Raw genomic sequence first — 16385 nt, forward strand, 5'->3', positions numbered from 1 at the left:
CATTCTAAAAGCAGGTCTCAAAACTTTTGAATGCATTTTTTTCAAAAATAGCATTGCGCTAATGTAACCTGGTGCCACGTCAGCAGGGATGGATTATGGAGGGACCCCATAGCGCTATATCTAATTACTCTTACTAAACTATCATACAATTATAATGGTGTAATAATAATAATTTTTTTTTAAAAAAAAAAGTGTAGATTCAAATGATGATTTGTTATTTTTATTTACTAATAATTATGAATCTTATAACTCAATGGAAAAATTACGTTTCATAAAAACTTGTAAAAGACAATTGTAAAATAATTATGAATCTGTTCTTTGGGAAATAATTTGGATCCTCTCAATTTGAAACGGAGAGAATCCTCTCCATTTAATGTAAAAATGAGAGTATGTAAAAATGTGAAAAGACAATTATACTCTCCCTATTTAACTAAGTGGAGAGAATTCATGGAAAAATTTTTCAAACCATGTTGAAGACAATAATGGTTATCAGGAAGGGCAAAAAGTGATGAATGAGTATGGCGGTAGTACCTAAGTTTGCCCAAAAAATAATAATGATAACGGTAACTATTGGGAATTTTAAATTAGTAGTAGTAACCACCAACATGAATAGCAGTAGCTACCTGGGAGTGTGAAAGTTATGACAGCAATATACCAGAGAGTGTCAAATAGTGGTATTAGTATTGAATAGTGCAAAGTTATGATAGTGATAACCAGGGAATGAAAAATAATGGTAGCTGTAACTACTGAAGAGTGCGAAAGTTGTGATAGTAGTATACTAGATAGTGAAAATAAAAGAGAAAACAAAATTGATTCTATAAAACCGCTGGATTTTGTGCATATGTCATATACAAAATCCATTATTCATGCCTCATGAATCTTCTGCAAATCGTATGGATAATTAGTTATTTATTAGTGAGATTATGCTTTTATAAGCGATTTTGTGAAGTTTTAATTATAACAAGTATTTTTGGAGTGACAGTGTAGACGTGGTTAATGTTTTTCTTATGTTATTACAAATGGTATAAGAGCAACCTAATAGTGCCATAAGGTACCAGAGCATTACATGACATGGCTATGATGAGAAAGTCAATAATTTAAGCAGGAGATTGTAATACTCATATACATTGAGAAGATGAATTGTTTCCGTGTGAATTATAAAGACACTCCCATTGTTTATTTTACTAACGAGAAAAAAAAAAAAAAAAAAAAAAAAACTATAATATATGCGTGGTAGTTTTTTACTGCAATTGCCTTTGACGAAGCAAGATCTTTCTTAATCACAGTTTAAGATTCATCGACCTCCTTAGCAATGATTTTAAGTGCTTCAAATTCAATGGATTTTAAAATAGTATGCTTTGGTTAATGTATATATAGTTGAGCTGCAAAACAGTTCCCACTTGTGGAAACTTTCTGTCCTTTCATCTGGGGCAAGCCAAACAGTGTGTAAGAAATTCTATGGGGCACAGAGAAGAAGGGCATTCGATCAAGTAGGCTACTTGCTATCTTTAATGCTACAAGTGGCAAAAGATTCTGATTTTATTCCCTGAATCTGTTGGGAAAAGCAGAGATCAGTTTTATTGATTGGTCAAGATTAAATTATACTTACTTGAACAAACCATTCATTGGTGGAGTTTGTCTTTGTTATGATTTTAGGGCAGTACTGCTAAGACTCCAATTATCTTTCACTTTATACAGAAGAAAATTCACCCCGTTCCTTTTCTCTTATGCAGCAACTACTACATCAACAATTTAAATTTTTTGTTTACGAGTCAGTTTTTTTATTGGATTTGGCTTAACTACAGTATATGTGCTGTAATTTTTCAACAATTCAAATTTAATTATATAATTTTTTTTTTAAAAAAAAAGAAGTAAAATTAAATATAAACCGTTAAAAAAAACTACAGAATATAAAATCTACGCCAAATTCTTTTTTATTAACTATTAGGGAGCCACCTCAATTTGTAAAAAGTATGTAATAAATTTTATAGCGTAGAACTCTTAAATTTAATATTTTAAATCAAAGCTATTTAGGTCACCGATTAGTGGAATCAACTTAAAATACATTCAACTAATCTGCACTATGAAAAAAACAAAAATCTTTTGTCCTCTCAATCTTTAGGACTGTAGAGTTTTGTTCCCCCCGGTTGAACCGATGGTGGCTGTTCTTCTCCTAGCCCTTTGGGCTATGGTAGCTTTGTTGTCTTGTTTTTTCTTGTTTTTCTTTCCGTTTTGGCAGGAAGACTCTTTTTATGAAGTCTAAGGTGGGGTGAGGCCGGCTTTAGTGTCGTCGACGGTGTGTTTTGGCCGGACTTTCATGGTTTTTCCTCGGATTTTTGAAGCCAGATCTACACACGTCCGTTGACTTCTGCTAGACACGCGCCACCCAGCCGCGTTCCCTGCCGTCTTCCGCCCTTGATGCTGAAAGCTTCGGTCGTGTTGGTCTCTGGAGTTCGGCGCGTGGTCCTCACGCGACAGGGAGCCTTTGCTCTCTAACTGCACGTGTAGGCCACGCTCCGCATTTTCAGGCCGTGCTTGGCGGCGCCTGGGGTCTACGGCGACGGATCTATTGCTGGGTGCTTCCGGTTAAGGCACGCGCCGTTACTCCGGTGAAGCTGCCTCCCTACTCCACTGCCGGCGACTTTTTAGAGTTTTTTGCATTTGTGTTGTGTATTCCCCATGTTACTATGTACAGTTTGCTTATGTGTGGCTCAAATTTTATTGGAATTTTTATTGTAAGGGGTCTTAATTGTAATTCTAGTGAGATTTGAGATTCTACTTAGGCAGCTGTTTTTAAGGCAAATCCTTCTGACTTAGAGTGTGAGGGGTTTGTCCCTCATTTCTCATCTTGTATGCCTTCGGGCTTTTTAGTATCAATGGTTAGCACATGCTGATCCGTTCAAAAAAAAAAAAAAAAAAAAAAAAAAAAAAATCTAAAGTATAATCAATGGCACCGAAGGTCAAATAAATACTCAACTATTTCATGGGAACAGAAATTAATGTGGCCGTATGTATAATAAATTATGCTTCCCTAGTTCTTGAAAAAAACAAAAAACTTTATGGTTGATTAAATATGTATCTTGATTAAAATATTAGATACCAAATACGAATCTTCAATCTTGATTAAATACAAGATAAAACTTCTTCACAATTTATTATGGTGTATTGATCCATCCATAAATTTGAGCAAATTACAATGATTATAGTAAAAGAAAAAGTAATTGAACCGATGTGCTTCTGTTCCCATTCATATATCGATCATAATTAACAATTAGGGATTAAGATTGGATATAATTTTTATGGTATTAATTCATATATATATATATATATATATTATTTAAAATTAAATAGTTAAGATTTTGCTTAATATTTATTATTTATAAAATACGAAATAATATAATAAATTAATGAATTTTGAATTAATAGAGATAAAGATAACAATATTAATATTTTTTAATTAATAAAAATGATAAATATTAATATAAAAAATATTAATAATTTAATTTATAGATAATGATTAATTAATTTTTTTTTTAAAGATATGAATAATAAAATACCAAACGTTTTACGGGTTATGATCCGATAAATTCACATGCACAGCCACAAAACAACCCCAAACAAGAGAAGCCCAAAGTTACCAATAAAAGAAAACAATAAAAAAAAGAAAGAAAGAAGAGAAGCCCAAAGCAGTGTGTGAACGAAATATCGGGGTTTCGGCATGCACCGAAAACGAAAAGAGTCGATATAATTAGGACGACAAATTTTTTTTACAAATTGGTTAGTAAAATGTTTATATGACCGACGTATAAATTAATGTGTATTGACATCTAAAAAACATATATTATTTTAATAAATATACATCTCACATGCTATTTTAATAATATTAATAAAAAAATACATTTCTCATGAAAGGATACATATCACTGTAACATGTAAGTTATGCTAAAATTTTATATAAATCGATTTGTATAATTGGTATTATTTGGAAAAAAGCAAAAGAATATTATTATATTACCATTACGCCACTGAATAAAAGCGCACTCACTTTCATTTCTCTCTCCGACAATCGAATTCTAGAGAGAGAAACACCGAAATTCTAGAGAGAGAAACCCCAAAACCCCTTTTCTTCCTCATCAAAAATGGCGGATGCTAGGGTTTCTAGGATTTCGTGAGCATTGGAATCCGCGATATCTTGATGGAAATGCCGGCGAGAAGATCGAACTACACACTCCTTAGCCAAGTACCCGACGACCAGTTCGCCGGAGCTCCGACGACGTCGTTCTACGAGTCGTTGTCCGGAGAGGGAAAGAGCAACAACAATAAGGGGAAGGCGGAGAGAGGCTTCGATTGGGACGCGACCGGTGATCACAGGGGCAATCGGATCGGGAACCCGAACCCGTACTCGTCGTCGATCGGTTTGCAGAGGCAATCGAGCGGAAGCAGCTTCGGCGAAAGCTCGCTCTCCGGGGATTACTACGCGCCGACGCCGTTGACGGCGGTGGCGACCGAGATCGACAGCCTGGGATACATGCACGATGATGTGTCGTTCAGAGTCGGCGGCGGCGGCGGCGGCGAATTGAGGGCGAAGGCTGTGGGAACCACCGGAGGAGGGTCGTCGTCCGGGAAGAGCTGGGCCCAGCAGACGGAGGAGAGTTACCAGTTGCAGCTGGCTCTGGCGCTGAGGCTTTCGTCGGAGGCGGCCTGTGTTGATGATCCGAATTTCTTGGATCCTAACCCCGAAGAATCGGCGTCGCGGTCAGGCTTCGCTGAGGCATTGTCACATCGTTTCTGGGTATGGTTTATTATGAATTCTGTTTTCCTCAGCTATAATTTATGTTTCTCTCAGCTGTCAAAAAAAAATTTGCTTTGGTTTGTTTTGGTTTTGGTTTCTAGAGTTACTGAACTGAATTATTAGCAAGATTATGGAAACACTGTGGAGTATGCAATTTTTAGTGGAATAGCTAGTCTGATGTCTTAATTTTGAGATTGGGCATATTGGTTTTGTTGATGGTTTGTCATCAGTGGTTGAATATCCGTAATCATGAGCTAAATCTTAAATGCTTTCTCCAAATCCTGGCCAGGGTTTTTTTCAGCTAAACTGACCTAGTTGGATATAAAATGTTATGTTGTGAGGAATCATTATAGAGGTCTGTTGGTGAGAGAATTGGAATAGGAAAGGAAAAGTTGGAATATGAAATCAAGAGCTAGATGGGAGGAATTATTAGAAGTGTTTTTTTAAGTGGCATGCATTGAGAAATATTGACAGTACGTGTGAAGGGAACTGTACAGTATAAGTGGAATGGAGTCCTAGTGATGGTAGAAAGGCCACAGAATGCTTAGGTTAATGCACTTATAAAGATTGTGATAAGTTACATTTTGATTGGAAATGAGACCTTGTATATCACTGAATATAAAAGTTGAATCCAAGCAATGGTGATCTAATTTCTTTCTTATGGGAAAGAAAGCAAGTTTAATAGAGGGAAAGGAACGATAGGACCTTTAATGGTGTTGAGCTTTCCACGCTTCAGCTTAAATCTTTAGTCTTGATATCATTATATGAGTGGATGATTGCTTTTGGCTCCTTCCGGTTTTCTTATAGACCAGCTGAATTTTGAATGTATCCTTTGGTGGGCCTTTTATGTACATCCTGTATAGTTGAGGTCTCTCATTTTTTTTTTTTTTCTGACAAAATTTCAGTATTACTTATACAAAAGGAATTGAAATAGAGCACCATAAAACATAGAAATGTGGTTGTATGAGTGAATTACAAGCGCCATGTTCTAGGTGACACCCATTCGTCACTTAACTTGTAAGTGAACCAGAGTTATTCTATTGTAAATTCATATGTAGCAATCAACATCAACAACCGTATGACGTGATTTTTCTTTGTTTTTAAATTTTAGGACTGAATATGATGGTCATTATGTTTGGAGAAGTCAGAAAACATCAATATGGATGTTATGTTTATACTTATAAAAAAAAATGTTTATCTAAAGGACCTGGTAGGTTTTCTGTAGAGTAAATAACAAAGAGGAGCTTATAAATATATTAAACAAAGAAATGCGGGGATGGGGTGAAGGGTTTAGCAAAGTGAAGTATCCTAGTTGTTAGAGTGTCTTTTCAATTCATCAGTGTAAAACTCAAACCCTTCTACTTATGTAGGAGTTAAATTTTCTTACTCTGATTATATACTTTAGGTAAAACTTCAAATTGAAAGCTGGACAATTGTTAGCAAGTGAAAAATGGGAGTTACTAAAGTTTAAAGTGTGACTCAGGTTCAGAAATGCCCCTTCATTAGTTGGGGGGTTGGTATTAATATAATGGTATAGATATTTTATTTTGATTGGTACGTTACACTTGCGTCTAGTAGGTATTGAATCCACAACCCCACCTTCCTCTTTGTCTTACACACATGACCTCACCTTCCACCTTGTTTTACAAGGGGATGAAGTGCCATCTGAATGAGAACTCGTTGCCAAATAATAATAATGTATAGGTATCGTCAGTATATATGAAATGAGCCTTATAAATCTATTTGGTCTAGTGGAGTTGACTTTCAGGATGTTAGAGATAAAAACAGGTTTTTAAGTTTCATTTTCTTATCCTTTGATTATCTGCTAGCAAATGGAGATAAGAACTAAGACTATTATTTTAGTGAATTACATGTTATGTTTTGTGGGTATATGACATCTATGTATGTGACACTGAATGTATTCTTTATTAATCTAACCTGCTTCAGGTGAATGGCTGCCTGTCATACTTTGACAAAGTCTCTGATGGGTTTTATCTGATTCATGGGATGAATCCATATGTATGGTCTGTTTGCACTGAGCTTCAAGAGAATGGTCGTATTCCATCAATTGAATTGCTAAGGTCTGTTGATCCAACTGCTGATTCTTCAATTGAAGTGGTTTTGATTGATCGACGTAGTGATCCAAGCTTAAAGGAATTCCAAAATAGGGCTCTCAACATTTCTAGTAGTTGCACAACCACAAAAGAGGTTGTTGATCAGCTTGCAAAGCTTGTCTGCAACGGAATGGGGTGAGTTGTCTACACCATACCTTCTATTCACAAATTCCCAGAAGAAATCTGTTCCTAACATTCTTTTGTAACCAAATTTTTATTGCTATCACAAGGGGTTCAGCTTCCACGGGAGAAGATGACTTTGTTCCCATCTGGAGGGAGTGCAGTGATGATCAAAAATATCATTTTGGATCTGTTGTCATTCCAATAGGTAGACTATCTGCTGGCCTCTGCAGACATCGTGCTATATTGTTTAAAGTAAGGTTCCTCTCTATTTGATTTATTCAATTTACTTCACTAAAAAACTTTTAAGTGTGGATGGAAAATATTGGTTAACAGAAAATGATTTTCGAGTTAATAGCAATTTTGCCATTGTAGGGAGAGGCAGGCGTAATCATTTTCTTGAACTTGTTTCCCACTCTCTTCCCTACCATCCTCCCCCCGAACTGTAGCACCACCCACCTTCATAGAGTATTGCAATTGCTCCTCCCCTAGCACTACCCCCATCCGTCTCTTGGTTGCCATTCCCCGTACCCCGTCCCAACCTTCCTCCCACATGACGACCATCACCCCAACAAAGAAACCTAGCCACCCTTTGCTCTGATGCCACCCTCCTTTGACTGTCGCCTGTCATCTTCCCTGCTCCATCATAACCCCCTACCCCTTACAATTGCCTCTGTCCTCCCGGCGTTGTAGCCCGCCCCCTGCCCCCCCCCCCCCCCCCCCCCCATTGTAATTCTCCCTCACCGTTTCCCTGTAGAAAAATATTTGAGTAGTTTCAGTTTAGTTTTCAGTTGCAGTAGAAAAACAACAAAAAATGTTTTCGATATTATTTTCAGGGTCTCAACCAAATAATGGAAAATCAATAATATTTCCTGAAAATATTTTCGACTAAAAGCATTGTCCCTCGTAAACCATTTTACATCAAAACAAACTCAACCCAAATCGAAATATTTGGTTCTTCCTTCTGGTGAAATTGTGCAACTCTAGTGACTTTTGGGGTCTTTTATATTTTAATTATTACTGAGGAATCAAATACGATTTCTGCAGGTGCTAGCTGACACAATCAATCTACCATGTCGAATAGCCAAGGGCTGTAAATACTGCACAAGAGATGATTCTTCCTCTTGTCTTGTCCGGTTTGGGCTCGGCAGGTATGCTTCATCAGTAAGTGTGGTATCTATCATTGTCCTAAAGAAGTAATGCAATTTTCAACTGAGTTCCTTGGGTGTAAATTCTAAGTTAAGCAACTCCATGGGGACAGTAAGTTATCGAGAATTTCTTCCTTGTACAGAGCGAGTCGTTCCTGTGTGTAACATTTGTGTTTCACTAATAAAAATGATACGGGTGGAAGATAAATCTGATCAATTTATAAGTTGTATTAAAGAATACTTTTTTATAACATTTTTTGAGTTTAGTATTACTTGCTTTTTCAGTCATGAAGTATTAAGTTTGACTTTCTGCTGAGAATATTTGTGATCTAGGTTTTGAAATTATTTAGGGTTAAATACCTTTTTAGTCCCTGAGTTTTCACAACTTTATTTTTTAGTCCCTGAGTTTCAAATTGCATCACAGATGGTACCTCAATTTTAGGAAAAGACCTAATTGGTACCTCGGTTAAGTTTTCTATCCAAAAACTAACGGCTCACCACGTGTCAACCTCTGTGAAAACTCAGGGACCATAGAAGTACTTAACCCAATTATTTAAAAGTGCTATTGTCCAGACACTTCCTGCATTAATTTTAATATTTCTACCTTGTATGTATGTACGTATACTTATCATATAATAATATTGATAATGTTCTTATATGTATAGATATGTTGTGTATCTTTATCGTCCCCTTCACACATATATAAGCCTCTGCTTTATTGTTCAGTATCATCTTATTGGCAGAGACACCTCATGAGGTATAACTTGTATATTTCAGGGAATGTCTGGTTGATTTGATTGGGAAGCCAGGTTACTTATGCGTGCCTGATTCCTTGCTCAATGGTCCTTCTTCCATCTCAATTTCTTCACCATTGCGCTTTCCACGACTTAAACCAGTTGAACCTACCATTGATTTCAGGTCACTGGCCAAGCAGTATTTCTCGGACTGCGAATCACTTAATCTCGTATTTGATGATGCTTCCACAGGTGAGTGTTTGATTCTCAAAGTAACTATAAAATATATTTTTGTATTGTAACATGTTTGAGTTTGGAACTTATTTTTATAATTTTTTTTCCCTATAATGATACGCTAAACTTAAAAGTGTTGTGGCTGTTCAAATCTGCTTTATTGTGTATATTTTTTTGCCTTATGATCTATCTGTAGTAAGCTACTCGTATATAAAAGAATTCTCTTTTGGCAATTTTTAATGCTCACATTGTAGCAAGAATTGAACAATTGATGGCTAGCTTGTTATCCATCTTTTCCACTCAACCTTTCACCATGCTTCAGAACATGTGTGCATTAGAGGCACTAAAGGTAGCAATAGGATAATCTACTGTATAAGGTGATTTTCGGTGTTTGTCATTGGGTTCTAGGCCTTAGATGGAATCAATAATTAGGTAGGTTGGATCCAATTAGAGAATTCTAGATTTGGACTCTTTACTGGCAATATGTAACATGCCATATTTAAGGCCATGTGGAACAACTCCATACTGTATCATGTGCTTACATTCAGAGCTTCTATTTACATGTATCTAACTTATATTCAGTTGTTGGTTTGTCTATATATTTTATTCCTTTTTTTTTTTTGTGCCTTTGTTATGGCAAATACACTTCATTTTGGTTTTATGCCTGAAAAGTAGAGGGAGATCTGATGTACCTAATGAAATTCTTCTTACTTATCAAAAAAAAGAAACTTACCAATACTTGATGGGATGGGTATTCTGTTGCCCGTGGCCATTTTTATGTATGATGAAGAATTGATGGAAACTTAGCAGGCTTCTGGTATAAGTGTGCTGATATTCAACCCAGAAGACAACTTACAGAGACACTGATATTGGATAGCTTATGAACCCAACTTGATGGTTGTGAGGGAACTCAAATTTGAGCTCCAGGTTTTGGTAATTAGAGAGCATGTGTATAGCATATTAAATATATATTAATAAATCCTAGGGAAAATAGTTTGTAGCATCCTTGTAATGTCTCATAATACTTGATTAACCTCTTGTCCGTTTTTCGTTTATAAGTAGTTTTGCATTTCAAAGATAATTTTGGTTCTCACTGTATTGATATTAATAACTTACTGAAATATTTGTTCTACCTTCTTGAATTTAACTTCTGAAAGTGAATGTAAATGAGCCAAGACATCAACCTTTATCTCATCCTCTTTTACCATAGAAGGACGAATGAAAAAGATGCATGTGTTGGTGCAGACCACTATATATATATGTATAATTCTGGACTCATACAACGTCTTCAACTGTGGAATAAGGATTTCATTATCTAGTTGCACGTTAAGGCATCCATTAAGTTTTATTTCTCTGTTATGCTTTCTAAATATAACTATGACAATGACTGTATTGTTGTTAGGTTTTGATCTAGTCGAATGATACCAATTCACAACCAATTGTCTTTTATCATCAGGAACTGGTGAAGATCCTGGGATTTCCATGCATCCTAAGCAGTATGACAGGAAGTACACAGATAGAAATGACAATGTGCTGATTTCAAGTGATGAAGACGAAACTTCTCGCTTACCTCTGCACCCAAAAGTTGCTCAGCCAAGTGCCCAGAATCAAGATTCTGAGCTGTTCAAATCGTGTAATCCTTCTCAGAATATTGCAGACTCAACCAATGTGGTCAAAGATACAGCCCCTCTTAAACATATCTTGCCTATTGGACGTAGAGATGTTCAACCACCTTTGGCAATATCTAATCCGAGGTTTGATACTCTTGAGGATCCAAGGTTCACTGAGGGAGGTCAGCTGGTTCCCGGTAAAACGAATAAAGAGCATTCTCTTGATATAGACGAGATCCCATGGAGTGATCTTGTTCTAAAAGAGAAAATTGGAGCAGGTATTTTTCTGTCCTCACATTTAGACAATCTATTTTTGATAAGTACGTTTAGACAATCGTGAGTGTGAATAAGATGATTCTCTAACAACAGAGAGAGGCCAGATAGCCCTCATGCATGGAATTCTGTTCATTGCAATAATTGTTCACAAGAGAATACTTCTGAATCAATTTGGTTTTCAGGTTCATTTGGAACTGTTCATCGTGCTGATTGGGATGGCTCGGTAAGCAACTTATCCTTTAATTATAATGTTGCTATATAAAATCTGGAGAAGCGAATACTGCTGTTTAGAGAATTAAAGATATTATCAAGGCTTATTTCTGTCCAAGTGCATCAATCTGTGTTTGCAAATCAAATGTTTAATTTATGGGACGAATGGGCTTTAGAGGTTAGGTTGAGGATCAAAATATTACTTTTGATGAGGGAACCAATTATATACATATGGAGGTGAAAACTTCTGGATGTGTGCAAAGCTATTCAACGGAGTCCAAAGAACTGTGAAAAATCTAGGATTTGTATGTTACTAATGCATATTAATTGAGGTGGACAATACTTGTTAAAAAGGTAATATTGAGGTGTAGAACATGATGGGAAACCTTAAGGTTATTTGTTATAATGTTGTCACTAGCTCTACGTACATTATGCTGATAATATGCAAGGCGATAATCTGCATTATGTCAAATGGAGGATAAACATGCAAGGTTACTTGCAGTTCAAAATTCCGCAGCTGTTTGTTTGTATGTTTTTTTTTTTTTTTTTTTTTTTTTTTAATATTTATTAGTAATTGGCCCCAAGGCGAGGGAGGAATATAGATTTGAACTGGTGACCTCCGCTTGATGCGGCATGGTTCCCAGCCAAGCTACCCCTTTGGGTTAAATTCTGGAGCTGTTAACAATATGTTATCTTGCTCATAAAATATATATATGCTGGCAATGCATCTACTGTTGCTGTGAGGCACATCCTTCTTCTGTTTTGGTTTGAGAATGAAGATTGTGTCTTATCTTGCATCTCAAACGCCCTCTTTTAGTTTTTTTTTTTTCATGTTTGGGGTTTTTAACTTTTGACATAGAATATCCCCTTTCAATGTGTTTTGTTAAAGCTCAATTATAAGGTAATGTTTGAGATGTGATCCATTTTGTATTGCGTTAAATTCTCCCTTTCAATGTGTTTTGTTAAAGTTCAATTATAAGGTAATGTTTGAGATGTGATCCACTTTCCATTGCGTTAAATTCTACATCCAGGATGTTGCTGTGAAGCTTCTTATGGAGCAAGACTTTCTTGCTGAACGACACAGAGAATTTTTGAGGGAGGTTTGTAATGCTTAGAATTTGAAACAAATTTTGCTCTACTATTGAGAAAGTTGTGCATTTGTAGCCTTCATTTGAGATGTGGTTTCACTTCTTTTGTTTGTTAGGTTGCAATAATGAAACGCCTACGGCATCCAAATATTGTTCTCTTTATGGGTGCGGTCACTCAGCCCCCAAACTTATCCATAGTCACAGAATATTTATCAAGGTTTTGTACTGTTTTCTTAAGCACTCTAACACCCCCAACCCCACCCCCACCCCCACTTTATCCCACGGTCCTGCTTAAAAGGTTTAGATTGTTTAATGATTTAAGGTATTGTCTTTAAAGTGCAGAGGTAGCTTGTATAGACTCTTGCACAAGCCTGGTGCTAGAGAGATGTTGGATGAGAGGCGTCGGTTGAACATGGCTTATGATGTGGTATGAATTCAAAGGCTTGCATTTTCTGTTGTGACGTGTTTATTCTTCTGTTCTTTTATGAGGATCATGATCATCATCGTTGTCAAATCATTATATCTCAACGGTATCGCGATTGTTCTGGGCTAAATGATATATCATTGTTTAATACAGGCAAAGGGAATGAATTATCTTCACAAGCGCAATCCTCCAGTTGTCCATCGTGATTTAAAATCTCCAAATCTTCTGGTTGACAGAAAATATACAGTAAAGGTAGGAGTGAGAAGTTTTCAAGCTTACCAATTAGATTGCTTCTCTTCATGTGAATATTAATCAGCTAGGCAATTTGCTGCTGTGTTTTCCTTTGGCTCTTGTAAAATTAGTTTTGTGTTGATATGAGCCTGTACTAAGCAGCAAATGTTTATGTCTTTGAATGGGAAACAGTATATTCTGGACCGTATGTCCTGTTGTCTGCTCAGACCTTTAGAGTTCGTTGATATAGCCTGAGTTTGTAGAGAAGTTCTTGTTTTATGTTTGGTGATTGCTTTCACTTTTTCCTCAAATATATTGTGTGGTCTGTTCATTTAGGTTTGCGATTTTGGTCTTTCCCGACTAAAGGCAAGCACGTTTCTGTCATCAAAGTCAGCCGCTGGTACCGTAAGTTCTGTTGAACTTGATAACAATACTTTAGTTGGTTATTATTATAAGGCGTATGGGCCACATTAGTGTAATATTATAATGTAACTATATCTATGTCACTAGCCTGAGTGGATGGCCCCAGAAGTTCTTCGTGATGAGCCATCAAATGAAAAGTCAGATGTTTACAGCTTTGGTGTAATCTTGTGGGAGCTTGCGACATTGCAACAGCCATGGAGTAATTTAAATCCAGCACAGGTTTGTCATATGTAGCTATATTTGACAAGTAAGAGCATGCAAAGTGAATGTATGGATGTATTATTGTGTTGAAATTTTGATTCTGTCACTTGGAAGGGACTTGGGGAAAATCATTTAGTAACTGATGATTGGGAGATTGTTGAGAACCAGAGAGAGCACAATTTTGGTGCTCGGCAGGTTCAAGTCATAGAAGAATAATAATTTGTTAGAGCATTCAGTAAACAGCATGTTAAAATCAAATTAATTATCTTAACAGCATTAAGAAGTATAATCTGGAGACCTTAGAAAACTTCTTTCATTTAAAATGCTTCCACATTAAGTATGTGAGACTTGATGAAGACATCAAGTATTGGAACTCTGCACATTTATTGAGCTCTAGTTTCCATACTTCCAAGTTAAATATGTCTATAAAGCTGATCAATTTGCCCCTAAACTAGATATTAAGTAGGTTGGCTGTGATGCTCTGCCCCAGGGTGAGAGCATGACAAAGGTTTTATTTATTTATTTATCAAATGAGAGCATAATAGGTTTATTGACCATACATCTTAACTCAATATTACCTCTTTCATTTTTTCTACTTTTAATGTTTGTAATCTGCACTCACATGCGAAGACATTTGCCTGAGCTCATTTGTTTGATTTGTTTGATTAGTCAGCTTAAATTGTACTGTCTTTTAGGTTGTGGCAGCTGTTGGCTTTAAGGGAAAAAGGCTTGACATTCCACGTGATTTGAATCCTCAAGTAGCTTCGATAATTGAGGCCTGCTGGGCCAAGTGAGCTTAGCAATTTAATTCCTATATGCGTAGTGCAATAAATTTCCTTGAATGCTTTTTTTTTTTCATTAATAAATGGTTTTGCAGCGAGCCCTGGAAACGTCCTTCATTTTCCAGTATCATGGAATCTTTGAAGCCATTGATTAAACCTTCCACGCCCCAACCAGGTCGTGCAGACATGATGTTGATTACCTGAAGGGGTGGAAGACATGATTCGTCTTATTCATGCACATAATACATCATTCTTATGAGATTTGATGTCGGCCAGGCAATACAAGCTGTTCAGATAGTCTCAGGTGTGCCTAAAACTTCAGCTTCTGATTTACCAATGTTTAGTGGTGCCCAAATCCTAGAGCTCCTTGTAGCAGAGATATGATTGGGTCTTGTTATGGGGAAGAAAGGAGGAAAGCCTTGGAATCTTAGGCAGTTACACAATTTCAACTTGCTATGAGATTCCAAGTCTGCATTTCCTTCTACCTAAAAGATCTTGGCAATTAAGAACGGAATGGTGGCATGCGCATGTCTTTTCTTTTTTTTCATTTTTATTTATTTTTATTATTTTATTTATAATAGAATTAAGACACAATCTCAAAGTGATTTATCACTGGTTGTTTCCCATCTCTTTTTTTCGTCTATTATGCGTAATTTGCATTGTTCAAATTCCTAATGATTGTATTGGTGTGATTGTTTGCAGGATAACTGTTGTACATGTCTCTTCTAATTGGTAATTGAGAACCCTGATTTTTTACGCAAAGCAAGGAACTGCCTTCCTACATAATATTGTTTGGTAGGTCATTCTGTTGTGCCATAATGGAAAATTGTACAATTACTTTCATGATTTTGTATGTAAATAGTTAGAATTAGTTAATGGGAAAGCAACTCTGCCAGCATTGTACACTGAGCAGTCTTCACATGTATTTACTTGTACCAAATACCAATTGTGAAATGTAGTCAATTCGTTAGAGGTCCATGTTTTTCCTCTTGAACTGCCACCTAGAAAAATAGAGACAGTAAACTTCTCAGGAATTCTTTCTCACGATATTTCAGGAAACTAGCCTGGGAGTGGTCATAGAAACCAATGACTATATTTGCATTACGAAGCAATTTCAGGAGACGAGCATCTTTACAACAAAGGATATATGCACCGGATTGCATGCAATCTGGGTAGGGTAGGCTACCAAGAGAGGGGGGTTGGTTTGTCCCGGGCAACTCTCACTCTTTTTTATCCCAATTTTTTTTTTTTTTTTTTCACATTAATAAACAACTTTTTTTCATTTTCCACTCGCAAATAATTTAAAACTCATTTTACCTTTGTTTTAGATTAACCCACCTTTGTATCACATCAATCTATTTCTTTCTCATTTTTTATTTTTATTTTTTTGTCTCAAAAATATTTGCCAAATAAACGAGTTTGATAATTCGAGGATTACATTTTCAAAATCTTGACAATTCAAGAGGAAGTGAAGCTTTCAAACTTTTTGTTAGATAAGTGCAATAAGAAGTGAGAACTTGTTATAGAGTATTATCCAACTTCAACTCGACCCTCTCTGAACAACGTTTCAGGCTTATGGCTGGTTGCTCACTTCTTTTCTCCATACTGTAGCCCTCTTGCGGGAGACCATTACTATTATAATTGGACAAGGGCAGATGATATGTTTCGCCAATTTCGTACTTAATATAAAATCGCCAAAATCTTAATATTTTAAACAAATATCTATACTCAATACATAAGATCCATCTAATATCTAACTATTTCAAACAGATGTCTATAATTAATTAAATGTGATATGTAAATCACACTAAATCTCTTATCAGAATCGTGTCCGACATCGACATCCTTTTGTTTATGGTTGTCTGCATCTAAAGCAGCTAATTCACAAAGGTCAAAGAAGCTCATCTTTGTGAACTGACTTATGTATTCAATTCAATAAAATATTCAGTATATTCAACATGTTACTGTGAAATCTTTGAAGATTTGGAAACTTTTGGC

At 36.1% G+C, this 16385-nt stretch overlaps 1 protein-coding gene across 2 annotated transcripts; it reads left to right on the plus strand.

Moving 5' to 3' along the window:
* The first annotated feature begins 4050 nt into the window (after positions 1 to 4050).
* On the plus strand, positions 4051 to 15365 carry LOC133872787 (serine/threonine-protein kinase CTR1). 2 transcript variants are annotated; one of them, XM_062310391.1, is made up of 16 exons: positions 4051 to 4792; positions 6740 to 7041; positions 7137 to 7281; positions 8074 to 8177; positions 8952 to 9160; positions 10599 to 11030; positions 11211 to 11251; positions 12270 to 12338; positions 12443 to 12543; positions 12669 to 12753; positions 12904 to 13002; positions 13318 to 13386; positions 13492 to 13623; positions 14301 to 14395; positions 14483 to 14691; positions 15090 to 15365. In XM_062310391.1, exons 1-15 carry the CDS (start codon positions 4196 to 4198, stop codon positions 14589 to 14591), a joined length of 2589 nt encoding a protein of 862 aa, XP_062166375.1. In that variant the 5' UTR covers positions 4051 to 4195; the 3' UTR covers positions 14592 to 14691; positions 15090 to 15365. The 2 variants fall into 2 exon arrangements, with proteins under 2 accessions (XP_062166375.1, XP_062166376.1); XM_062310392.1 differs by lacking the exons at positions 13492 to 13623; positions 14301 to 14395; positions 14483 to 14691; positions 15090 to 15365 and having other exon boundaries at positions 12664 to 12753; positions 13318 to 13358.
* Positions 15366 to 16385: the final 1020 nt, after the last annotated feature.

This window comes from Alnus glutinosa, chromosome 7 (assembly GCF_958979055.1).
Source record: "Alnus glutinosa chromosome 7, dhAlnGlut1.1, whole genome shotgun sequence".
NCBI classification, from domain to species: domain Eukaryota; kingdom Viridiplantae; phylum Streptophyta; class Magnoliopsida; order Fagales; family Betulaceae; genus Alnus; species Alnus glutinosa.

What these genes read in the sequence shown, in the direction of transcription:
- LOC133872787 (XM_062310391.1), top strand. Translation starts at nt 4,196, where the DNA reads ATGGAAATGCCGGCGAGAAGATCGAACTACACACTCCTTAGCCAAGTA. An exon ending in ATCGTGCTATATTGTTTAAA is followed by an intron (nt 7,282 to 8,073) that starts GTAAGGTTCCTC and finishes CGATTTCTGCAG; the next exon opens with GTGCTAGCTGACACAATCAA. An exon ending in GTGCTGATTGGGATGGCTCG is followed by an intron (nt 11,252 to 12,269) that starts GTAAGCAACTTA and finishes TTCTACATCCAG; the next exon opens with GATGTTGCTGTGAAGCTTCT.